This window comes from Anabrus simplex, chromosome 5 (assembly GCF_040414725.1).
Source record: "Anabrus simplex isolate iqAnaSimp1 chromosome 5, ASM4041472v1, whole genome shotgun sequence".
Classification (NCBI taxonomy): Eukaryota; Metazoa; Arthropoda; class Insecta; order Orthoptera; family Tettigoniidae; genus Anabrus; species Anabrus simplex.
This window is the reverse complement of record NC_090269.1, coordinates 44,797,093-44,821,028: the sequence shown is the minus strand read 5'-3', so window position 1 is coordinate 44,821,028 and position 23,936 is coordinate 44,797,093. Positions and strand designations below refer to the sequence as shown.

The following is a 23,936-nucleotide window of genomic DNA, read 5'->3' as shown; positions in this document are numbered from 1 at the left end:
CGAAAAGGGCTAGGTTTGGTATCAAAAGTTTTGATTTATGCGAGAGTGGGACTGGATGTCTTTACAACAGCAGTATTTACACGGCAAAAGGTACGGACAACATCGTAAACCAGGACTTAAAGCATTCAGGTTCAATTGTGATGCATCTAATGGACCCACTACTAGTTACACATTAGGGAATCTACAAGGAAACAGTTGATGCTAAACAAAAGTTGTGATATAGTTGATTCTGTCTGCATATGAATATGAGAGAGAACATACAGTGTTTTTGATCTTCTGTGGAGTTTGGTATTCATGTAAGTAGAACACATGGTATTGCACTGTGGATGTTTTGTTTCCTCTCATAGAACTTTTAATCCATGAGAGGGCACGTGGAATGTTCGAACATCAGAGGTCAACCGAATATAGCACATCCAAAGCGCCGAAAAGAAGGAAGAAGAAGAAGAATAAACCTACCATATGGCAGAAGTTAGCACCTATCTACACAAGTGTTCCAAAAAACTGTGAAGGTATATGTTTTGAAGAAATACAAAATGTTTACGGGAGATGCACACCTATGCAAATGTTCAATCTGTTCTTTGATAATGTATTGCTGGATCAGATAGTGCAGTTTGCAGTTACGTATGCACATACAGTAGTAAGAACTATCATAGATTCACCTTATCACAAACAGATTTTAAAAAATTCATTGGTATCCTTATACTCACCAGTTATCACATATTGCCTCAAACAAAATTTTACTGGAGTTTGGATGCTGGTAAAGAGGTTCCTATTGTACGCAAACAATGTCATAGAACAAATCTGATGAAATAAAGAAATACATACATCAAAGTGACAATGACAAGCTAGACAAGTCAGGCAACTTCGCCAAGCTATGTCCTTTCTTCTATAAGCTTAATAAACGCTTTCTGCAATTCGATATCTTTTCTCATGCAATATCTATCGATGGACGGATGGTACCATATTTTGGATGACATTCAGCTAAGATGTTCATAAAAGGAAAACCAGTATGGTTTGGGTTTAACCCTCAAGTGGTTAAACGATGATGTATTGCCCTTTTTGTACACGTCGTCGTGGTCAACGACGATACAGCGACTGTTCTGCAGCCGTCATTTGACACACTCTTGGTATGCGTAGTAACGCACAAATGTACTCTGAAAATGAAATGAAAACCTACAACCTGTTTTCCAGTCTTAGACCGGGTCAGGAATGTAATGAATGAAACATATATAGGCTAGTATTACAATGGGGTCGCCACTCCCAAGGTGATTATTAATGACTGATAGATGCTATGAAATGATACTGGAGAGTGTTGCTGGAATGAAAGATGACAGGGAAAACCGGAGTACCCGGAGAAAAACCTGTCCCGCCTCCGCTTTGTCCAGCACAAATCTCACATGGAGTGACCGGGATTTGAACCACGGTATCCAGCGGTGAGAGGCCGACGCGCTGCCGTCTGAGCCACGGAGACTCCTACAAATGTACTCTTTGTGGCATCATTTTAAACAGCAGATTACAGTCTGTCTTTTGACTCTAGTCGCTAGGCGGTAGACTACCGTTTAAATGAACTGCACAGTTTTCAAATTCCGAAATACACACAAGTACTGGAAGAAAGTCTTTTCCAATTTGAATGACCTGGCATTGTTCAATATTGTACAGCTTGAAAACTGACAAGCCAACAACAAGAAGAGATTTCATTATTAGTATTGTTGAATGTCTATCAACTTCAACTGACCATATTCCTCCAAAAATCCCAGGCCCTGCTGGAGATGGAGGCCCTGCACACAAGCTTGATAAACTTCCTGGAAAGCTGGAATGTTTATGCATAATTTGTGAACCAACAAAAAAAAGGGGAAGGACCCGGTATTGGTGCCCGGATTGTAACTGTGCAGTTTACAGGGAGTGTTACCACAATTTACAGCACTTTCATGGGCCTGAATGGAGAGAAAGAAAAAGGAGAAAGCAGTCTACTTGTGGTAGCTCCTCTGAGTGACTTTGCGGAGATGTTCTAGTGCTTGTGTATATATGTATACCGGTATATATATCTTTATTTGTGTATATATCATCTAAAGTGTTTATATTTTTTTGAACTGCATAAAATTGTTAACAACATTGTGATTTGACTTTCTCGGGTAAGTCGAGTATTTTAGTGTCTGGTATGAGTCCAAACATTTTGATAATAACATTTGGAACACTTTTTTGGAAACTCAGGATGGCTGTAAAGATATAATGAAAGGTATGAATATTTTATTTCATACCTTTCATTATGTTATAGCCTATGGTATTAGGATTTAATAAAATAAAATACAGTAGAGTCTCGATTATCCGACTTAAACGGGACCTGGAGTACGTCGGATCACCGAAAATGTCGGATAATACGGAATAACTTTGGAAATGAACTAAAACAATCAGGAAGGCTATACTGTATTATGTACTATGTTTTACGGGACTCTATTTATTGACTTATTAATTCAATTGTACAGTAGATGCAGTACTCTTTTCTTACTACGCCTGTAGCCACGTGCAGACGTCTTGGCTTGGGCTGCAAGAGTTTTGATGTCAGCATCTTGAAATTCAGCCCAGTCTCATCACAATTAAAAATCTGATCACCGGATAATCCTTCAGCAAGAATTATTTCTTAAAATTGTCTTTTAAATTTCACAACCTCATCGGATTTAGCTGACAGTTTTTCTCCACAGATATTAAGCTGCCCAATGCCGTACCGTTTTTTCCACCGATCAAGCCACCCAGCACTGGCAGTAAAATTAGGGTCCCTTTATTAAACTCCTTCTGGATATACACCGCCATTTCTTGCACAATGGGGCCAGATATTAACAAGCCCTTTTCCTGGTTTTTAGTGAACCAGAGAAATAGTGCTTCACTTACTTTTTCGTACTAACATTTTTCATTGTTTTTTCTAATTTTCAGTGCATCACTTGTTGCTTGGGTAGAGCACCACTTTTCAATTTATTCCCTCGTATGTTTCCAGTCTCCCACTGTAACACGTTCAACAGCATAATCTGAAGCCATTTTTTGGAGAGTTTCCCCTTTGTCCAGTCTCTTTAACCCACTGTACTTGTCTTCCACAGAAACAATCACTTTCTTACGTTTACTCGCCATACTCACAGAGGATATGAAAACTATAACATCCGCACCCAACCAATACTACATTGAACAATACTACCGCATGACTGCCAGTGCTTGTCCCACAGTCGCACCCTCCACACCCCGTGTCCCAGAATTGCATCTACCTAAAGTTCAAATAAAGACTACCAGTGTCGGATAACACGGAGTGTCGGATAAGCGAAGGTCGGTTGAGCGAGACTCTACTGTAGGTTGTATTTAATAACATGTATTAGACTGCATGCTTTTCTTTTAAAACCTGTTGTTGTTGTGTTGTTTGAGTCATCAGTCCATAGACTGGTTTGATGCAGCTCTCCATGCCACCCTATCCTGTGCTAACCTTTTCATTTCTACGTAACTATTGCATCCTACATCTGCTCTAATCTGCCTGTCATATTCATACCTTGGTCTACCCCTACCGTTCTTACCACCTACACTTCCTTCAAAAACAAACTGAACAAGTCCTGGGTGTCTTAAGATGTGTCCTATCATTCTATCACTTCTTCTCGTCAAATTTAGAAAAATCGATCTCCTCTCACCAATTCGATTCAGTATCTCTTCATTCGTGATTCTATCTATCCATCTCACCTTCAGCATTCTTCTGTAACACCACATTTCAAAAGCCTCTATTCTCTTTCTTTCTGAGCTAGTTATCGTCCATGTTTCACTTCCATACAATGCCACGCTCCACACGAACGTCTTCAAAAACATCTTTCTAATTCCGATATCAATGTTTGAAGTGAGCAAATTTCTTTTCTTAAGAAAGATCTCCCTTGCTTGTGCTAGTCTGCATTTTATGTCCTCCTTACTTCTGCCATCGTTAGTTATTTTACTACCCAAGTAACAATATTCATCTACTTCCTTTAAGACTTCATTTCCTAATCTAATATTTCCTACATCACCTGCCTTCGTTCGACTGCACTCCATTACTTTTGTTTTGGACTTATTTATTTTCATCTTGTACTCCTTACCCAAGACTTCATCCATACCATTCAGCAACTTCTCGAGATCTTCTGCGGTCTCAGATAAAATAACAATATTATCGGCAATTCTCAAGGTTTTGATTTCCTCTCCTTGGACTGTGATTCCCTTTCCAAATTTCTCTTTGATTTCCTTTACTGCCTGTTCTATGTAAACATTGAAAAGGAGAGGGGACAAACTGCAACCTTGCCTCACTCCTTTCTGGATTGCTGCTTCTTTTTCAAAGCCCCCGATTCTTATCACTGCAGACTGATTTTTATACAGATTGTAGATAATTCTTCGTTCTCGGTATCTGATCCCTATCATCTTCAGAATCATAAATAGCTTGGTCCAATCAACATTATCGAATGCCTTTTCTAGATCTACGAATGCCATGTACGTGGGTTTGTCCTTCTTGATTTGATCCTCTAAGATCAGACGTAAAGTCAGGATTGCTTCACGTGTTCCTACATTTCTTCTGAAGAAAAATTGATCTTCTCCCAACTCAGCTTCAACTTGTTTTTCCATTCTTCTGTAAATAATACGTGTTCAAATTTTGCAGGCATGAGATACTAAACTAATGGTGCGGTAGTTTTCACACCTGTCAGCACCGGCTTTCTTCGGAATAGGTATAACAACATTCTGCCGAAAATCGGATGGGACTTCTGTCTCGTACATCTTGCACACTAAATGAAATAACCTTGCCATGCTGGTTTCTCCTAAGGCAGTCAGTAATTCAGAGGGAATATCATAAATTCCAGGTGCCTTGTTCCTATTTAGGTCACTCACAGCTCTGTCAAACTCTGACCTCAAAATTGGGTCTCCCATTTCATCAGCATCAACAGCCTCTTCATGTTCCAGAACCAAATTATCTACATCTTTACCTTGATACAACTGTTGGATATGTTCCTGCCATCTTTCTGCTTTGTCTTCTTTCCCTAGAAGTGGCTTTCCATCTGAGCTCTTAATATTCATGCACCTAGATTTCCTTTCTCCAAAGGTTTCCTTCATTTTCCAGTATGCAGCATCTAACTTTCCACGGACCATACAGCCTTATACATCCTTGCACTTCTCCTTCAGCCATTCTTCCTTAGCTACCTTGCACTTTCTATCCACTTGATTCTTTAATCGCCTGTATTCTTTTCTGCCCTCTTCATTTCTAGCGTTCTTGTATTTTCGTCGTTCATCAATCAGGTCTAGTATCTCCTGAGTTATCCACTGATTCTTAGTTGATCTTTTCTTCCTTCCTAACATTTCTTCAGCAGCCCTACTGACTTCATTCTCCATGACTCTCCACTCTTCCTCTATAGTGTTTCCTTCAGCCTTTTTATTTAGTCCTTGTGCAACATGTTCCTTGAAACAATCCCTCACACTCTTTTCTTTCAACTTGTCTAGATCCCATCTTTTTGCATTCTTTCCTTTCTTTAATTTCTTCAACTTCAGATGGCATTTCATGACCAACAAGTTGTGGTCAGAGTCCACGTCTGCTCCTGGGAAAGTTTTGCAATCCAGCACCTGGTTTCTGAATCTCTGCCTAATCATATTGAAGTCTATTTGATACCTTCCAGTGTCTCCAGGTCTCGTCCAAGTATACAGCCGTTGTTTGTGGTGTTTGAACCAAGTATTGGCAAGGACTAAATTATGATCAGTGCAGAATTCAACCAGCCAACTTCCTCTTTCGTTCCTTTGTCCCAATCCAAATTCTCCTACTGTACGACCTTCTCTTCCTTGGCCTACCACTGCATTCCAGTCTCCCATCACAATTAGATTCTCGTCACCTTTTACATATTGTATTAAATATTCTATCTCCTCATATATTCTTTCAATTTCTTCATCATCCGCTGAACTAGTAGGCATATAGACCTCCACTATTGTGGTGGGCATTGGTTTGGTGTCTATCTTGACGACAATAATTCTTTCACTATGCTGGTCGTAGTAGCTTACCTATTTCCTTATTCATTATTAAACCAACTCCTGCATTTCCCCTGTTTGATTTCGTGTTGACAATTCTGTAGTCGCCTGACCAAAAATCCTGTTCTTCCTGCCAACGTACTTCACTTATACCAACTACATCTAACTTTAGCCTATCCATCTCCCTTTTCAGATTCTCTAACCTACCACAACGATTCAAACTTCTAACATTCCACGCTCCGACTCGCAGAATGTCAGTATCCATCTTCCTGATGATCGCCCCCTCTCGTGTAGTCCCCACCCGGAGATCCAAATGGGGGACTAGCTTACCTCCGGAATATTTTACCCGGGAGGAAGCCATCATCAGTACATCATTCATACAGAGAGAGCTGCATGTCCCCGGGAGGTAGTTACGGCTGTAGTTTCCCGTTGCTTTCAGCCGCGTAGCAGTATCAACACAGCTAAGCCATGTTGAGTAATTACAAGGCCGTATCAGTCAATCATCTAGGCTGCCGCCCTTGCAACTACCGAAAAGCTGCTACCCCCCTTTCGATGAACCATTCGTTAGTCTGGTCTCTCAACAGATACCCATCCGATATGGTTGCACCTGCGGCTCGGCTATCTGCATCATTGGGACATGCAAGCCTCCCCACCGCGGCAAGGTCACATGGTTCTTTAAGAATTTTTTACTGAAAGTACACAAAAATCCTGAGTATCGTGTGACTGTAACATTTGTACAAATAGACCGTTAGAGGGTGGAACTCTGGTGTATAGCCTCAGCAACAGGATATTTGTATCAATTTGACCCTTATGGCGGCCCTTTGCAAACGAAAAATGAAAATTTAAGTCTACGTGAAAGAGAAGTTACGGGTCTATCAAAAGTAGTCCAGGAGCCTGAAAATCATACCATATTTTTTTACAACTTCTTCACAAGCCATTCGTTTCTAGGTTGTCATAAAAAGTGTTCTTCGCAACCAGAACAGTGAGGGAAAATCGAAAAGCATCCTGTCCACATCAGACTTCAAAAGATTTAGCAAAGTAGTCTAAAGGAACTTTTGATTTCACATTTGATGTCACCAATAAATTATTCGTGGTTGTCACAATTGCAACCAACTTTGGCACATTAGAGTCACTACCACACGTATGGAGGTACGATAAGAAGGAAAAGAAGCACAAAATAGTACCTGAACCGAACTTGTTCCATGAGTAAACCAAAGAATGCGAGGGGTGGATTTATATGACAATGGCATTTCCAATTACAGAATAGGAATTAGAGGCAAGTGGTGGTGGCCATTATTTTCTGATGGGATTGACAGTGCTGTTGTGAATGCTTGGAAGATTTATCGTTTGGCTACAGGCTGTACTATAAGACAAATGGAGTTCAGATCACAGATAGTGTTACGCCTTCTGAGGGGTGAGGAGGAAGTGGAATCAGAAATGCAACCACATGGAAGCAACAGCGACCTCGGGCATCCAAGTAAAAACAGTTTACCGTGCTCAGTGACGGAGGACAAAATTGGACATGATATAATTTGCCATGAAACAAGTGTAAGGAAGAGGTGTAGTGTGTACGCAAGAGCCAATGTATGTGTGCAAAAAGTGTCCGGTTCATCTGCACACTGACTGGTTTTCAAAATTGCATGAGTAAAGCATAAATTTGTGTTCTGAATAATGTTTGTACCATTCATTGTGTTTTAATGTCTGAAAATTAATTTTTTTTTTTGCTAGTTGTTTTACGTCGCACCGACACAGATAGGTCTTACGGCGACGATGGGACAGGAAAGGGCTAGGAGTGGGAAGGAAGCGGCCGTGGCCTTAATTAAGGTACAGCCCCAGCATTTGCCTGGTGTGAAAATGGGAAACCACGGAAAACCATTTTCAGGGCTGCCGACAGTGGGGTTCGAACCTACTATCTCCCAAATACTGGATACTGGCCGCACTTAAGCGACTGCAGCTATCGAGCTGACAATGAGGTAGGCCTACATATCAATTGAAATTATATATTGTACCTGGGAACTCCCAACTTTGCATCAGCGCAACATTATGTATTATGGAAACTACAAAAGATACTGGTATATTTTGGTAATTAACCTTTAATTTGATGAATTTTGAAGGAAAATCAATGAAAAAAGGTAATATTTTAATATATATTTTTATACTTGGGAAAAGATAGGTTGAAAAGTTTAATGTGGAGGGCTTTAGTTTCTTACAGACGAATGACCAGCTCTTCCAACCTCAGGGGTCACACGATATATACCTTAGATGGAACAAGCAAAAGCTCACAGAGGGCAGTCCTTCAGAATGTGCATGATGGTTTGCACTTCAGCACCACAGTCACAAGCTGGAGAGTCTTTCTAGCCCCACTGATGTAGACAAGAAACACTTTTTCTGACTCCACAGCCTATCCTGTTAAGTGTAGTCCAGGTGGAGGTAACTTGTAACTTACATCTAGCTCAGGGAAATATTGAATAATCTGCGACAGTCTGTCATGCAAGTTCTGCTAAGTAAACTTCACTCTGCAAATACGTAGGTCGAGTCATAAGTCATGGCAACTATTTTTTTTTTTTCTCGCGAACAGGAGACAACACAGAAAATCTAAGGTATGCATTTGGAAACGTACAGTATGTACTTGCGTATGATGCCACTAGATGGTGCATGTAAACAACAGTGTGGGTCTAAGCATGTCCCCAAGTTCAGTGTGTGAGTGAGAGCATCACAAAATGGAAGCCAACAAGCAGGACCAACAATCATTCTCTGCGGCAGAAATGCACGCCAATGCTATGCAGAGCTGCAGGAAGCATTAGGTGTGCATGCCATGCCCTACAGAACAGTGGCGAGGTGGGTGGAGACGTTCCAACGGGATACAGTATCAACTGTCGATTTGACTCGCCCAGGCCATCCAGTGTCCATGGTCAAAGATGTACGGATAATGGTGATCGATCAACGTTTACATGAGGACAGGCACTGGACTCCAGTGGAATTGTAAGAACATACAGCAATACCAGTGGCAACAATATGGTGCATTTTACACAAGGACCTACAAATGCATAAACTTTGTGCACAGCGGGTGCCACGTCACTTAACTGAGGTACAGAAGTGGACCCGTTACGAAACATGTTGCATCAATCTGGAGAGGTTTCAGCAAGGACAAGTCATGTTGATGTATAGACAAGATAGGGTTCCATCTTATCAATACAGTTTTTATTGTAAGAATTAGCTTACTGGACTGGTATCGACTTTAAATAGTCATATATAGTCTATACATATGTAAACTATCAATACGGAAATGGAACTAGTAAATCAAGCCATGTTGACTCGCTTTATTGCAGTTGATGAAAAATGGGCACGCGCTTATGAACCTGAACTGAAGAGAGAGTCAAGTGAATGGCGTCGTCAGGGGTCACCACGGAGGCACAAAAATCAACAAATTCAGTTGCCCAATAAGGTTATGGTAATCCTGGCATACGATGTTCAAGGTGTTCTTGTGTGTAAACCAGTGCATGAGGGGCATACTGTCGATGCAGTTTATTACAATTCCTTTTTGGCTACCAACTGCACCATGCACTGCGAACCAAACGTCCAGATCTTTTAGACAACACCATAATCCTACAAGATAACATGACAGCTCACACAGCAGCCATAATTCAGCGTCTCTTACAACGGTGGGGATGGGAGGTTCTTGCACACCCGCCTTATTCGCCTGATCTGAGGCCATGTGACTATGATCTAATCCCCGAAGTCAAGAAGCCATTACGTGGACAACGGTTTGCTAACAAAGAGGACAGCGTAGCAGCATTTCGGACAGAGGTGTCACACGTCAGCGATACACATGCAGCGTGTGTTATTCAGCGCCTGCCCCACTGCTGGCAACACACAGTGGAAACCTTGGGTGATTATTTCGAAGGTCTGTAACCAATGGAGACCTGTACTTTGTACGTAGTCTTGTGTATTTGCTGTCTACAACATAATAAAACATTGTTTACCAATGGCCTGTGTTCGGTCACTTTCCTACGAGAATCTCCTGAAGTCAGAATTTGTCTTCAGGCACTATGCATAAGTACATGCCCTATATTTCCAAATACATATTTTAGATTTTCCGTGTTGCCTCCTGTTTGCGAGAAGAAAAATAGTTGCCATGATTTATGACTAGACCCAAGTATAAAACTGTCGAATCTATAAAGATAAAATACAAATAAATCTTATTAATATTTCACAAAAAGTAATTTTTTGCAAAACATTCAGTAAATTTAAATTTAATGAAACGTGCAGTGCGCACTTTCTGCTCGACAACGATTTATCGTCCATAACAGGAACGGATCAGGAACAGAACTAATTTAAATATAGCAGAAGCTATTTAGTGAATATCCCAAATATTTCATCAACTATACATAAAAGCCTTAAAAACCTCCACTAACAATGCAGATATATAAAAAAATTCCTTATTTACTTTCTGATCTACAGGAAAGTATATACAAAGCATCACACAAGCTAAATGCCTAAAAAATACAGAAAACCAGCTGATATATCCGTGCATCGCTACAGAATTCTACATTGCATACAGAATTCTAGGTTAGGTAGTGGACACGTAAGATTTTAATAAATTACATAGCTATTAACGTTACCCTAGAAATGAGACGGGGAAGTCACTAAACTTCTTTTCTTTTTTTACTGGGTTAGGAAATTTTCATTGTAATGTTAGGCCCTCTATCCTTATATCAGTCCCAGTCAAATGTTCATTATAATGGCAGACTCTCACTCTGCACCTGCCTTTTTACAACCTAAGAAAGACTGCATTAGTAGTTTTCCCAACCGAAATCAACATAGGTCATTACAATGATGCCAGTAGGAATATCACGATTAAAAGCAATGCTATCATACGAAATACTTGATCAAATGAAAAATCAGACATTTTCTCACTTTTAACAAACAGTAGTACGCTGCCAATCTAACAGTCTAAAGTTCCAATGACCAGACCGCAAACAGCTGTGAACGCACTTTAATTTCGGGAGGTGAGGGGAGGAAAATAGTGTACAGTACTGGGGCAAAACCTATGCCCTTTTACTCATCTGTTTAATCGGAGTACCGAATGAGTTGGAAAATCTCAATTCACTATACTGGCGGGGGAAAGAAACTATCTGACCTAGAGGGAAATTTTTCCTCCAAGTCAGAGGAGAAACCCCATCTCGGCTACTAATTTGGAATAAAATGAACGGAAATTTAATAAAATTGAAGAGGAAGAAGCTTTTCTTAAGAAACACCTGATTTCAGGGTTGAATTTTGAGTTATTTACTGAATTGTCGTGCTATAATTTGGAATATGGTAAAATTGTAATTCTAGACCACGTTATAATTATAAGTGAGCCTCTGCCATTATTCCGTTAATTGTGCACACTGATCATCCAATCAGCACGTCAGAGTAGGGATGGAAAAAGTGGAATACTATGATGAACCAACATGTTACATACCAGCAGTGTCAGAAAATGTATGAACCAGAGGAATGGTATGGTAGAGAAGAAAGAGATCTAACTCCTCTGCTACTTTCCACCAATATTCAGACAGGCTGATATACTTGGTACGCACCAGTAATCCCATCTATCGGAGATGAGTGGCAGCATAAGAAACAATGGTCAATGTAATGTTATTGTTGATCAATTTTATGAGCTATCGATATAGTAGACGTTCGCATTTAGTTTCCTTCCGACTCTCAAATACCACTAGTATTATAATCGGTACAGTAGAACTGTATAAAACATAAATAATTGGAAATTGTATTGTAAATAAATTCTGTTCAGTAGTACTTTTCGACAGGACCAATAACATAGGTATTTTAGAATTACATTTTAGGCACCTTCCCCTAAACTACCATTTTATCAAGGGTGAATAAAATTGTTTATAGTACAGACTGTAATTTCATATTCCCCGATTCTATGTACTGTAACGAATTGGCGGGGTAGTATGATCAATTAACACTAGACTGGTAGCTTCAATACTGAGATTTATTAGCTACGCACTAAACTACACAAGACTACACACAACTTTTGCTCATAACACAAACTTACACAGTTCGCACGCTCTCTCTCCCCCTTCGTTTCTCACTTGTTCTCACACTACACAGTTTTACACTCACACACAAGGTCCTGCATCGCACGGCTACACGTTCTCTCCTTCGCCGACAGTCCGCACTGTAGCACACTAGTCCGATAATAACAGCAGTTCACATACTTCACTACACTGGCAGTCGGTCCTGACTGAACCACACCAACTTCTAACTCAGTCTAACTCTCACTGACTGCAGGCAGGTCGTTCCTCCCTTATATACCTGCGCTGGCTCCTCTAGAATCGTCCGGATGCTGGATGGATCCAGGAACATCGCGAGATGGAACACTCCAGATTAATCGTGGAGTCATTTCCGTACTCCTCTGCTACAGGACCGCGAGCGGGGCTGGCCTAGCACGTAGCGCTGCTAGTGATTGGCACAGTTGAACCGTAAGGGGTGGGTCTATACGGTGCCGGGCTGGGCCACCGCCAGCTGACATGGCAGACGCTATGACCATTACACTGCCCCCTCCTTAAGGCTGCTCGTCCCAAGCTGCTCCACAATACGGTGCCAAGCGATCCAGGTTACCAACCATCATCTTTCCTCGGGGAGGTCGCCGGATCAGGTAGATGACGTCGTTGATCCTGGTGACGATTGTATTATGGCCTTCCCATTGTGGCTGCAGTTTTGATGACCTCCCTTTCGTCCGCACCAGACGGTACAGCCACACTCTGTCACCTTCTTGGAAACCCGCAGAGTTCGCGAGCATATCGTAGCGGGTTTTCATCTTGTCGCTGGCTACCCTTAGATGATGTCGGGCATAATCGTGGATGTCGTTGAGCTGACCCACCAACTCCCATGCATAGTCTGTCGCTGGTTGCTGCTGGTCTGGTGCAGACCCGAACATTAGATCGCATGGCAGGTGGAGCTCCCTTCCGAAGACCATGTTGGCAGGTGTCATGCCCGTCATCTCATGGGTGGATGCTCAATAGGCCATCAAGAAGAAGGGGGCCCTCTCGTCCCAGTCCTTCTGGTGTGCCGAAACCACCTTCCTGAGGTGCTCTTCGACAGTTTTCACAAAACGCTCCACCATACCATCTGACTGAGGGTGGACAGGCGTCATACGTGTCTTCCGCACTCCTAAGCGTTGCAGAACCTCTTGCATCAACCTGGACTCAAAGTTTCTGCCTTGGTCGCTATGAAGTTCCCTCGGGACACCGAATGGACAGAAGAAGTTCTTGACCAAAACGTCGGCCACTGTCGATGCCTCATGCTTCGGGATGGCGTCGACCTCCAGCCACTTTGTGAAGTAGTCCATAGCCAGGAGTAGGTAACGGTTCCCGGCATCAGATTCAGGGAATGGTCCAGTGACATCAATGGCAATCCTCTCGAATGGTGCTCCAACGTTGTACTGCATCATTTGGCCCCTACTCCTGGTACGTGGACCCCGGCTCGCCGTGCAGGTGTCACACAGCTGGCACATCCTCTCAACATCGTTCCTTAAGTGCACTCAGTAGTAACGCTGTCGGGCACGATCTAGTGTCTTATTCACTCCCAAGTGGCCGGCAGTAGCGCCCGCATGCAACTCGGTCAGCACCTCTTTTCTCATGCTCCTGGGGATTATCAGCTGTGCAATGTGCTTCTTTCCGTCAATAGACGACCACTGGGCCCAGTACACCTTATAGGTTGCACTGCGTTTGGCGATGTCTTTCCGTTCCGGCCTCTGCCCCGACTTTACTTCTCGTAACATCAGCCCGATGTCGTCGTCCTTCAGCTGCTCCCTCCTGAGGGCGTCTCGATCCCATCCTTCAGTGGCGGTGGCCCTCACGTAGTAGTGAAGTCGTACTCCTGAAGGCGTTGTACCCAGCGAGCTGACCTTCCAGGTTTCTGAAGCTTAGGAGCCAGGTCAATGCGGAGTGGTCGGTGCGCAAGCGGAAAGGCTGCCCATACAGATACTTGTGGAAGTGCTCCAAGGTCTTCACGATGGCCAGCAATTCCCGACATGTCACGCAGTAATTTCTCTCAGCTTTTGAAGTCTTGCTGAAATAGGTGATCACCTTCTCCTGGCCATCTTGCGCTTGTGACAGTATTCCACCAATTCCCACGTCGCTGGCGTCGGTATCGACGATGAACTCCTCCCCAGGCTAGGGATATCCAAGGATGGGTGCAGTACACAGCAACTCCTTCAGCTTTCGGAAGGCAGCCTCCACCTCGCTTGACCATTGGAAAGACTTCCTCTCCTCGGTGAACCGTGTAAGAGGCTTTGAGATGTCTGCGTAGCCAGCAATATATCTGCGGTAATACGTGCAACGGCCGAGAAAACTCCTTAGTTCTTTGTTGTCCTTCGGCACTGCCCAGTCCCTGACAGCTTCTAACTTCTCCGGATCCGTGGCTACTCCCTCCAATGACACGATGTGGCACAGGTAGCGGACCTCCTGCTGGAACAGCTGGCATTTTCCGGGATTTAACTTTAGGTGAGCCCCACGTAGCCTCTCGAACACCTTCTGCATGTTCTCCATGTGCTCTCTGAACGTGCGTCCCACAATAATTGTCATCCAGGTACACGAGGCCAGCGTCGTGAGTTAGCCCCCTCAGCACGGCCTCCGTCAGTCGCTCGAAAGTAGCCGGCGCATTGCAGAGGCCGAAGGGCATCACGGTGAACTGATAGAGCCTTTGGCCGGTTGAGAACGCTGTCTTCCGGATGGAGCGCTACTTGCCAGTATCCAGACTGCAAGTCCAGAGTCGAAAATCACTGGGCTCCAGATAATGTGTCCAGGGTGTCAGCTATCCGAGGTAACGGGAAACAGTCCTTCTTCGTGGCGTCGTTCAACTTCCGGTAATCGACGCAGAAACGGAGTTCACCATTCTTTTTCTTCACCAGGACGACTGGCGATGACCACAGGCTGTTCGACTCCTCGATGACTCCCCACTGCTTCATGTCATCTAGCATCTGGTCGATTTCCACCTTCTTCGCCAGGGGTACTCTACGAAGTGGCTGTCGGATTGGAGCGGCGTAGCCGGTGTTAATGCGATGGTACACTCTGTCCGACCTTTCCATAGTCGCATCCAGTAGCAGTGAAAATGTCCTGAAACTCGTGGATTAGTACTTTAACCTCCATGAGCTGTCTCGCCTCTAAATGTATCCGCGACGTCGAATGCAATATGCGTACCGGCACGCAGCTTCGTGCCGGAACGAGCATCCTGGCCAGGTAGAGTCCTTGATCGGTGGTCAGCGAACCGGGTTCCACAAGCACACTGTCCCCTTGTATGGGTTCCTCCAACCGTGCCATAACCATCACCTCGCTGTTGGCTGGTATCACTTCGTTGCTGGCCAACATTAACCGCGCTACTCGAGGTTGCGTCCCTGGGCGTCGCAGCATTACCACTTGTTTGCCGAGCCACAATACATGTCGTCCCACGTCGACAGTCGCCTCGTATTTCCGTAGCCTGTCTAGGCCGAGGATGACCTCATCCGTGATGGCGGCGACGAAGGCCCAGACTCGTAGGCGTCGTCGTCCCAGCGTTAGTTGAAGTAGCGCCTCCTTCAAGACAGGGATGGTGTCACCTGAGACCGTCCGCAGCAGATAAGGGCGGTGGGGTTCCCTCTCTGGCTGTCCCTCAGCGATGTCCGGCTTGGCGATGGTCAATGCCTCCCCGTGTCTATCGTAACTCGGCACGGACTGTCTCAGAGCCATCCGTCGGCGATTAAGCTGTCGTCGCACCTCTCGGTGACCACATTTAGAGTGAAACGAGGGGACGGTAGTGACGGTGCCGACGAGCCCCTCTCCTTGTCGGCCCTTACTCGCTTCCCTGATCAGGGGCCGCCTCCATACGGCAGTTCCTCCGCAGGTGGCCATGCTCACCGCAATTCCAACAGGTGATCACGTTGGTGTGTCGGCGTCTCGACGGCGGCGTGCGTCGTTCTCCTGTAATGGCGCGGGTCTCCGGCGCATCCTCGCTTCTCACGGCTCATATCCTTGGTGACGGCGCCACTGTTCCCTTCACTGACTCCAGCCTCAGGGCTAACACCAGGGCCTCTCTGAGGTCATGCTGCCCGCTGAGCATCAGCTTTTGATGGATTTCAGCGTAGCGGAGCCCATCAATGATAGTATAGGCTGCCTCCCGCTGAATGTGGTCCAGAGGCAGCCCATCCAGAGCCTTGTGGGCTAGCTGCTCCACATCTTGTGTGAATTCTTGCAGCGACTCATTAGCGCGCCGGGTCCTCTTCCTCAGCTGGACTCGGTAGGGGCCTGCCAGCTGGTGGTCACCGTACCGGCTGTCGAGCGCTCTAACGATTTCGTCATAAGTGGCACCCGGCAGACGGCTGTGTAGTACTTCCGCTGCTGGTCCTTGCAGAGCGGCAATTAGGTACACGGCCCTTTCCTCCGATGTCCAACCGTTGTGCCCGCACACGGTCTCGAATTGGGCCCAGAAGGTCCGCCAAGATGTTGTCCCGTCGAAGCGCGGGGGTTTTACTTTCCCGGCGCTGGAGCCGCTATCACTGCGAGTGGCCCTAGCACGAGTCTGCATGGCTGTCACTCTCGTACGCAGGGCACTTACTTCTTCCTTCATGTCTCGAACCCTTGACTCCACAACCTGCGGTATTTCTTTGATCTGTTTTTCAACCAGTTCCTGTACGTCCTGCAGAATGTCACTCTTTAATTTTCTTTCGAGAGAGCGCATTTCGTGTTCTAATTTCCCTTGTCCACCCATAAGTTCATTTAATTCCAGTTTCAGTTCGCTCTTGATTTCGTCCTGTTTGGATGAGAGTTCGGTGAACTTACCGAGGAGAGCCTGAAACTGTTCGCTATCCCTTTTACGATTCACAAGAAATTCCTAGTTACAAAATTACTGCTACCAGTCTATCCTGATTCTGACACCAGTTGTACCGAGTTGGCGGGGTAGTATGATCAATTAACACTAGACTGGTAGCTTCAATACTAAGATTTATTAGCTACGCACTAAACTACAAGAGACTACACACAACTTTTGTTCATAACACAAACTCACACAGTTCGTGCGCGCTCTCTCCCTTCGTTTCCCACTTGTTCTCACACTACACAGTTTTACACTCGCACACAAGGTCCCGCATCGCACGGCTACAAGTATTCTCCTTCGCCGACAGTCCGCACTGTAGCACACTAGTCCGATAATAATGGCAGTTCACATACTTCACTACACTGGCAGTTGCTCACGACAAAACCACACCAACTTCTAACTCTCACTGACTGCAGGCAGGACATTCCTCTCTTATATACCTGCGCTGGCTCTTCTAGAATCGTCCGGATGCTGGAGGAATCCAGGAACATCGCGAGATGGAACACTCAAGATTAATCGTGGAGTCATTTCCGTACTCCTCTGCTACAGGACCACGAGCGGAAGCAAGTGGGGCTGGCCTAGCACTTAGCGCTGCTAGTGATTGGCGCAGTTGAACCGTAAGGGGTGGGTCTATACGGTGCCGGGCCGGGCCCACTGCCAGTAGACATGACGGACGCTATGAACATTACAATACAGATTTTCATTAAATTCAGTTCACCCATTTTCTCATGGCACGGCGTTGATATGGACTTGGCAATAGAGATGGCTGAAAAATAATGTAGCAGTTACTTTGTCACAGTTTACATGCCTGTCACTGTTACAAATGTAACGAGGACAATAAATAACAGGTTACCGAGTAATGACAACAGAATAACGTGCTAGTGAAAACAGTAACTGGGAACTGTCACTAGCAGCAGCTTACAGACATAGAATGTGACCTTCAGAGTTCAGATAGTACGCATGTCTTCCAAGGGAGAGCGCTTTCGTAGGAGATCGCTGTAAGTCAAATACACTATAGTGTATAATATACCCTATAATGTATTTGTTTAAGTTTATGCTGCCATCTGGTAACTCCAGTGTAAACTGTTATGACATATTCAACTGCTCAGGGGTAATCGTTGACTCCGATATCACGCGTGACTACCTACATTATAATATTATTATAAATTTCAACCGTATAAGTCTTCTTATACCAGAAATAAATTAGTATGCTAACTTTCCATATTGATATTATAGACAACATAACGTTACTTCATTTTAATTAATCGATCCTCTTGAACCGGTTTGTGTCGAGGTTTGGCAGACAGATCATCACATTTTCTTGTCTTCTATTCTTGTTCGAGGCATTGTCAACTCACTCCTCTAGATTTCAGAAAAGACGCTATTTTGTCTTCTCATTTCATCTGTTGTCCGCCTCTCGTTAACTTTTAAACAAATAGGAATGCGTGTTTTGCTGCACCAACTTTTAACAGTGTAGTGATGCGTGCACGCATGTGCGAATGAATGAATGAATGGGACTTCGCAACACAGCTGTAACAAGACAAGCTTGAAACCATGAACAGCCTGTGACCAATAAAAGGCGAGTAACGTTGGACGATATTTTTAACTGTTACCTTTCACACTTACTTTAATGTAGCAGTGACAAATGTAGCAGTTACACAAAAATAACCGTTTGTCACACCTCTACTTCGCAACAAAAATACAAATTGATGAATATCTCTGTTATCATAGCCGATACGGTAAAAATGTATGACATAAATGTTCGGAAATTTAATTCCATATAAACTTAGTTATGCAGTATTAATCGATAGGACACTAATAGTGTAAATATTTGAGAATTAAATTGTAGGCCTTCCCCTAAATACCATTTCATTTTTTTTTTGCTAGTTGCTTTACGTCGCACCGACACAGATAGGTCTTATGGCGACGATGGGACAGGAAAGGGCTAGGAGTGGGAAGGAAGCGGCCGTGGCCTTAATTAAGGTACAGCCCCAGCATTTGCCTGGTGTGAAAATGGGAAACCACGGAAAACCATCTTCAGGGCTGCCGACAGTGGGGTTCGAACCTACTATCTCCCGAATACTGGATACTGGCCGCACTTAAGCGACTGCAGCTATCGAGCTCGGTAAATACCATTTCACTCAGCGTGAATTAACTTATTTATAGCCTATGTTGAAGTGGCTCATTCCCCGACTTTACATACCGATTTTCATGAAATTTCTTCAGCCGTTTCCTCGTGATGAGTGTACAGACATACATACAGAGAGACAGACAGAAATTGCGGAAGAGTAGAAAAGTTAATTTACTTGTTTCTGTGGACACGACCGATAACAGAAATAACATTCTTTTTAAATTCTGAGCAATGTACAGAAAAATACACCTATTTTATAAATATAGATAAACTGCTCTTACTTGTCAATCAGGTGCCTAGCCGTATTAATCTGGCCAAGAGCTAGTTTGTAATGATCCTTGTCATAAAGCACATTCATAAGATCTGCATAGAACGGATGAATGTCCTGAAAAAATATAAGTCCACAATTAAAATACATAAGTATTTTCAAAATATACTGTCTATCATATATTTTACACTTTTAACTTACATCCAGCTTGGGGAAATCTTGAATAATCTGTGAAAGCCTGTCATGAAAGTTCTGCTGAGTAAACTTCACTTTGCGCATATAAAACTGTCGAATCCGTGATATTTTGTAATGCTTGTGAACGACTGTCGGCGTCTTCCGTTGTGTTTTGGAAAGGATTATGTCGATGAAATCCTGAAATAATCAAAGAAATGACTGAAGTCAATTGTAACATAACCTCAAACGTATAAACAATAACAGGACTATATAGTTGACATGGTTATTTCTCGTTATGAAAGTCTCATATAATTATTAATAAAAGCTTTAGCCGAAAAATAACAACAAGCTGATTAAATAAATAACAACAGTACGGGTTAATAAAGGCTTTCAAAATTAATTATAGTATCAATTCCCTATTTGAACATTGAAATCCCCTTTCTTACCTTAGCTGACGGGACAACCGTGATTTTCTTAAAGTTGTACAGTGACATTTTTGGTCAAATATGTTGATTACCCTCAGAAAATACTTCTAAACTCCGACGACGATCTATTAATACGAGACAGACACATACGACACGTGCTCGTCTAAGGAATCAAAGAATCCCAAAGAAAGAAAGAAAGAAAGAAAGAAAGAAAGAATCAAAGAGAACACACTATATTGCGCAAGACGGTGAAAAAAACTGTACTCGGCACAGACCACGGACCAGGTCGAAGAGCTAAAGAGCGCAGCCGTTTATAGATATCTTATAATAGCCCACTTGGTAATATTTGATAATACTAACTAATGAACTGCTACTTCGCAAATATTCTACACTGTATACAGATTTCGATGTAAATTACTTTAAACGTAGTGAATACGATATTTTTGAATTGCATGTCTCTTAAGCCCGGTCTCCACTGATTAATATTTATAAGAACAACATGTTAAATGTTAAAAATGTTGAATGTTATGTTTTAACTGGTGACACCATCAACATGTTAAATGTTAAATGTTGAATACTGTTTCATTTAACATTGTGTCCACACTTAATAAACATGTTAAACTTGACTTCTTTTGTCTATAAACAGGTAGTTCATTATATCAGTTTGCGGTAATACATTTAAATGGTGTCTAGTATTTTCAAACAAGGACAATGGACTCAGTTGAAGAGGATTACCGGGCGAGTTAACCGTGCGGTTAGGGGCACGGGGCTGTGAGCTTGCCTCCGGGAGATAGTGGGTTCGGATCCCACTGTCGGCAGACATTTTTTCCGTGGTATCCCATTTTCACATCAGGCAAATGCTAGGGCTGTGCCGTAATTAAGGCAATGGCTGCTTCCTTCCAAATCCTAGGTTTTAATATCTCATCGTCGCCAAATGTCGGTATGACGTAAAGCCACTAGCAAAAAGAAAAATTATAAAGAGGATTTGGCCTTTTTTATTGCCACTGTAGCTACTTGTTACGATTTAGAAATGCAGTTTTATTAGCCATATTTCATCCCGTCACCCATTTCATGCTTCAAAGGCAAACCACTTTTAAGTATAAACTTCATCCTTCTTTTCTGAACTCTGCAATTCTCGACTGTACTGGGAGCGGAGGGACGCTAGTTCTTTTTCGATGTACTCGCGGGAACAATTATAGATAATTTCGAGTTCCTGGAAACTGTCGGCTTTTTTCGCTTTATCTCTGTATACCTTTGATGAAACAACCCACAAAAAAGATCTTTCTATTATATAATTAATTAAGTCCAGAGTAATCTCCTTGCTCCACTCCATTTGACTATAAATTTTAGTACCCGTATAGTGCAGAGAGAATGACATACGTGCGCGTATAGTATTTGTAGCTTATAACAAAGAGAATGAGTGTTGTAACTATAATCCTACTTCACGAGAAGCACGTCGTTTGCGTCTTTTAGGCTATCTGTTGGTATGGAAAGAGCACGGAAGTTGTCCAAGCTGTGCCAACATGTCATGAAGAACGAATTGACTTGACATGTTTTCCACTTGGAGCGGAAAACACGCCAACATGTTAAAAGTGTTAACCTCAACATTCTGAGTTAACATGCAAAGTCAATTGGAAGACACAATCACAATATACATGTCAATTGTAACATGTTAAATTGAAATTGAACATGTTACAATTGTCTACCTTCAGGCACTACTTTCCTGCTTCCATTTTGAACTATGTGATCTATGAAAAACTTGCCAGTTCTGAGTGTGCATTAGTTCTATATCTCTTCTTTAATATGTGAAAATTACATCTGTCTTATGTTCTCCGGACTCTGTTTTGTGTGTGCTTCATTATATTTACAAGTATAGTGACTGGGTAACAGTAAAAGAGCCCATAAGCATCAAGAAAGAAAGGAAAAGAAAGTAAACAAGAACATCGGCATTCGGTGTTCGGCTGTTGTGCAGTGCACACGTCTCTCTCCGGTCACTGGTGCAGCGGCTTTTTCATGTCTGTAGATAAGTAGAGTGTTTTGTGTTTGTATCCTAGTAATTATTCCCTTGTAGTTGTTTCGGTGATAGTATAGTGTAATCACCTTTCGGAATACTATGTCTGTAGATAGTGGAGGTGGCCCTTTAAGGCCGGTCTCCACTGATTAACATTTAACACCAACATGTTAAATTTAACATGTTACAATTGACATGTATATTGTGATTGTGTCTTCCAATTGACTTTGCATGTTAACTCAGAATGTTGAGGTTAACACTTTTAACATGTTGGCGTGTTTTCCGCTCCAAGTGGAAAACATGTCAAGTCACTTCGTTGTTCGGGAGATGTTGGCACAGCTTCGGCAACTTCCTTTCCGTTTCCATGTCAACAGATAGCCAAACGATGCAAACGATGTGCTTCTCGTGAAGTAGGATTATAGTTACAACACTCTGCAACACTCATTCTCTTTGTTATAAGCTACAAATATAGTACTGGTACCGATACGCGCACGTGTGTCGTTCTCTCTGCACTATACTAAAATTTATAGTCAGAAATGGAGTAGAGCAAGATTACTTTGGACTTAATTAATGATATAATAGAAAGGCCTTGTTTGTGGGATGTCTCATCATAGGAATCCAGTGATAAAGCGAAGTAAGCCGACATTTTCCAGGAATTCTAAATTATCTATGATTGTTCCCGCGAGTGCATCGAAAAAAACTAGCGTTCCTCCGCTACCAGTACAGTCGAGTATTGTAAAAAAAAAAAAATCAGAAAAGTCGGGACGGGAGCGGACAAAATTTATACTTCAAAATGGTTTGCTTTTGAAGCAATGAGCAGGATGACGGGAGGAAATGTGTCTAATAGAACTGCATTTCTAAATCGTAACAAGAAGCAACAGTGGCAATAACAAAGGCAAAATCCTCTTCATCTGAGTCCATTGTCCTTGTCTGAAAATACCAGACACCACCTAAATGTATTACCACAAATTGATATGATGAACTACCTATATATAAACAAAGAAAGTTAAGTTTAACATGTTTATTAAGTGTGGACACAATGTTAAATGAAACAGTATTCAACATTTAACATTTAACATGTTGATGGTGTCACCAGTTAACATTTAACACTTTTAACATTTAACATGTTGTTGTTAAATGTTAATCAGTGGAGACCGGCCTTTAGGAAGACCTCCTGATATTAGCAATGATTCTCTTAGTGAGGATTTACACATGGACGCTAGCAATACTGATACCCAACGAGACAGTTCTCCAGGTACAATACGTGACATGGATTATCGCCAGCAAGTTCCTGTATCTACATATTCTAACACTCATTTTGGTCCCTACATAGTATATGTAGAATTGACCGAATCTCAAAATAAAATAGGACATATGCACCCTATGACTCTGGGTCGGATTTTCTATGAGAGGAAAATTGGTGAAGTCAAGGCAATCCATAGGAAGGGAAGAAATAGGATCCAAATTATTTTCATGTCTAGTAACGCTGCAAACGCCTTTCTTTCTCATCCCATTCTTAAGGAAAAGAAATTGAAAGCTTTTATTCCGTCCTCGAATATTCATCGAGTAGGGGTCGTACGGGGAGTAGACACTACTATTTCCGAATCCGACATTCTCACCTGTTTAGAATCGCCATATCCTGTAGTGAAAGTACAACGTCTAAATAGACGATCAACCAAAGAGGGAAAACTGAATATATCCCTACAGGTACTGTGAAAGTTGTATCTGAAAGTCAACAACTTCCGAAAAGTGTGTCCATTTTTAAGGTCATTTTAGAGGTTCAGGCCTATATTTTCTCTCCCTTATTATGTAAACGATGCCAGCGGTATGGACATACCGCTACTAATTGTCGTTCAAGGGAGCCGAGATGTGGAAAATGTTCCCTTAATCACACTACCGAAGATTGCGCCTTCACTGGGGTAATCACATAAATGGGATTGTAAATAAAGGGTACCGATCTCTGCACATGGTTATGAGGGTGTTTAGGGGTTGTAGTAAGGATGTAAAGGAGAGTGCATATAAGTCTCTGGTAAGACCCCAACTAGAGTATGGTTCCAGTGTATGGGACCCTCACCAGGA

General features: G+C 42.8%; 1 protein-coding gene across 1 annotated transcript in view; it reads right to left on the bottom strand.

Moving 5' to 3' along the window:
- Non1 (nucleolar GTP-binding protein 1) overlaps positions 1 to 20,017 on the bottom strand; it is a 178,992-nt gene extending 158,975 nt beyond the window's left edge. The window contains exons 1-3 of the mRNA XM_067147951.2: positions 19,868 to 20,017; positions 19,449 to 19,619; positions 19,261 to 19,364 (exon numbers count right to left, since the gene is read on the bottom strand). Coding sequence (XP_067004052.2) covers positions 19,261 to 19,364; positions 19,449 to 19,619; positions 19,868 to 19,915 — 323 coding nt within the window. The 5' untranslated portion in view covers positions 19,916 to 20,017. The remainder of the gene's footprint in view (positions 1 to 19,260; positions 19,365 to 19,448; positions 19,620 to 19,867) is intronic.
- Between the last annotated feature and the right edge of the window lie 3,919 nt (positions 20,018 to 23,936).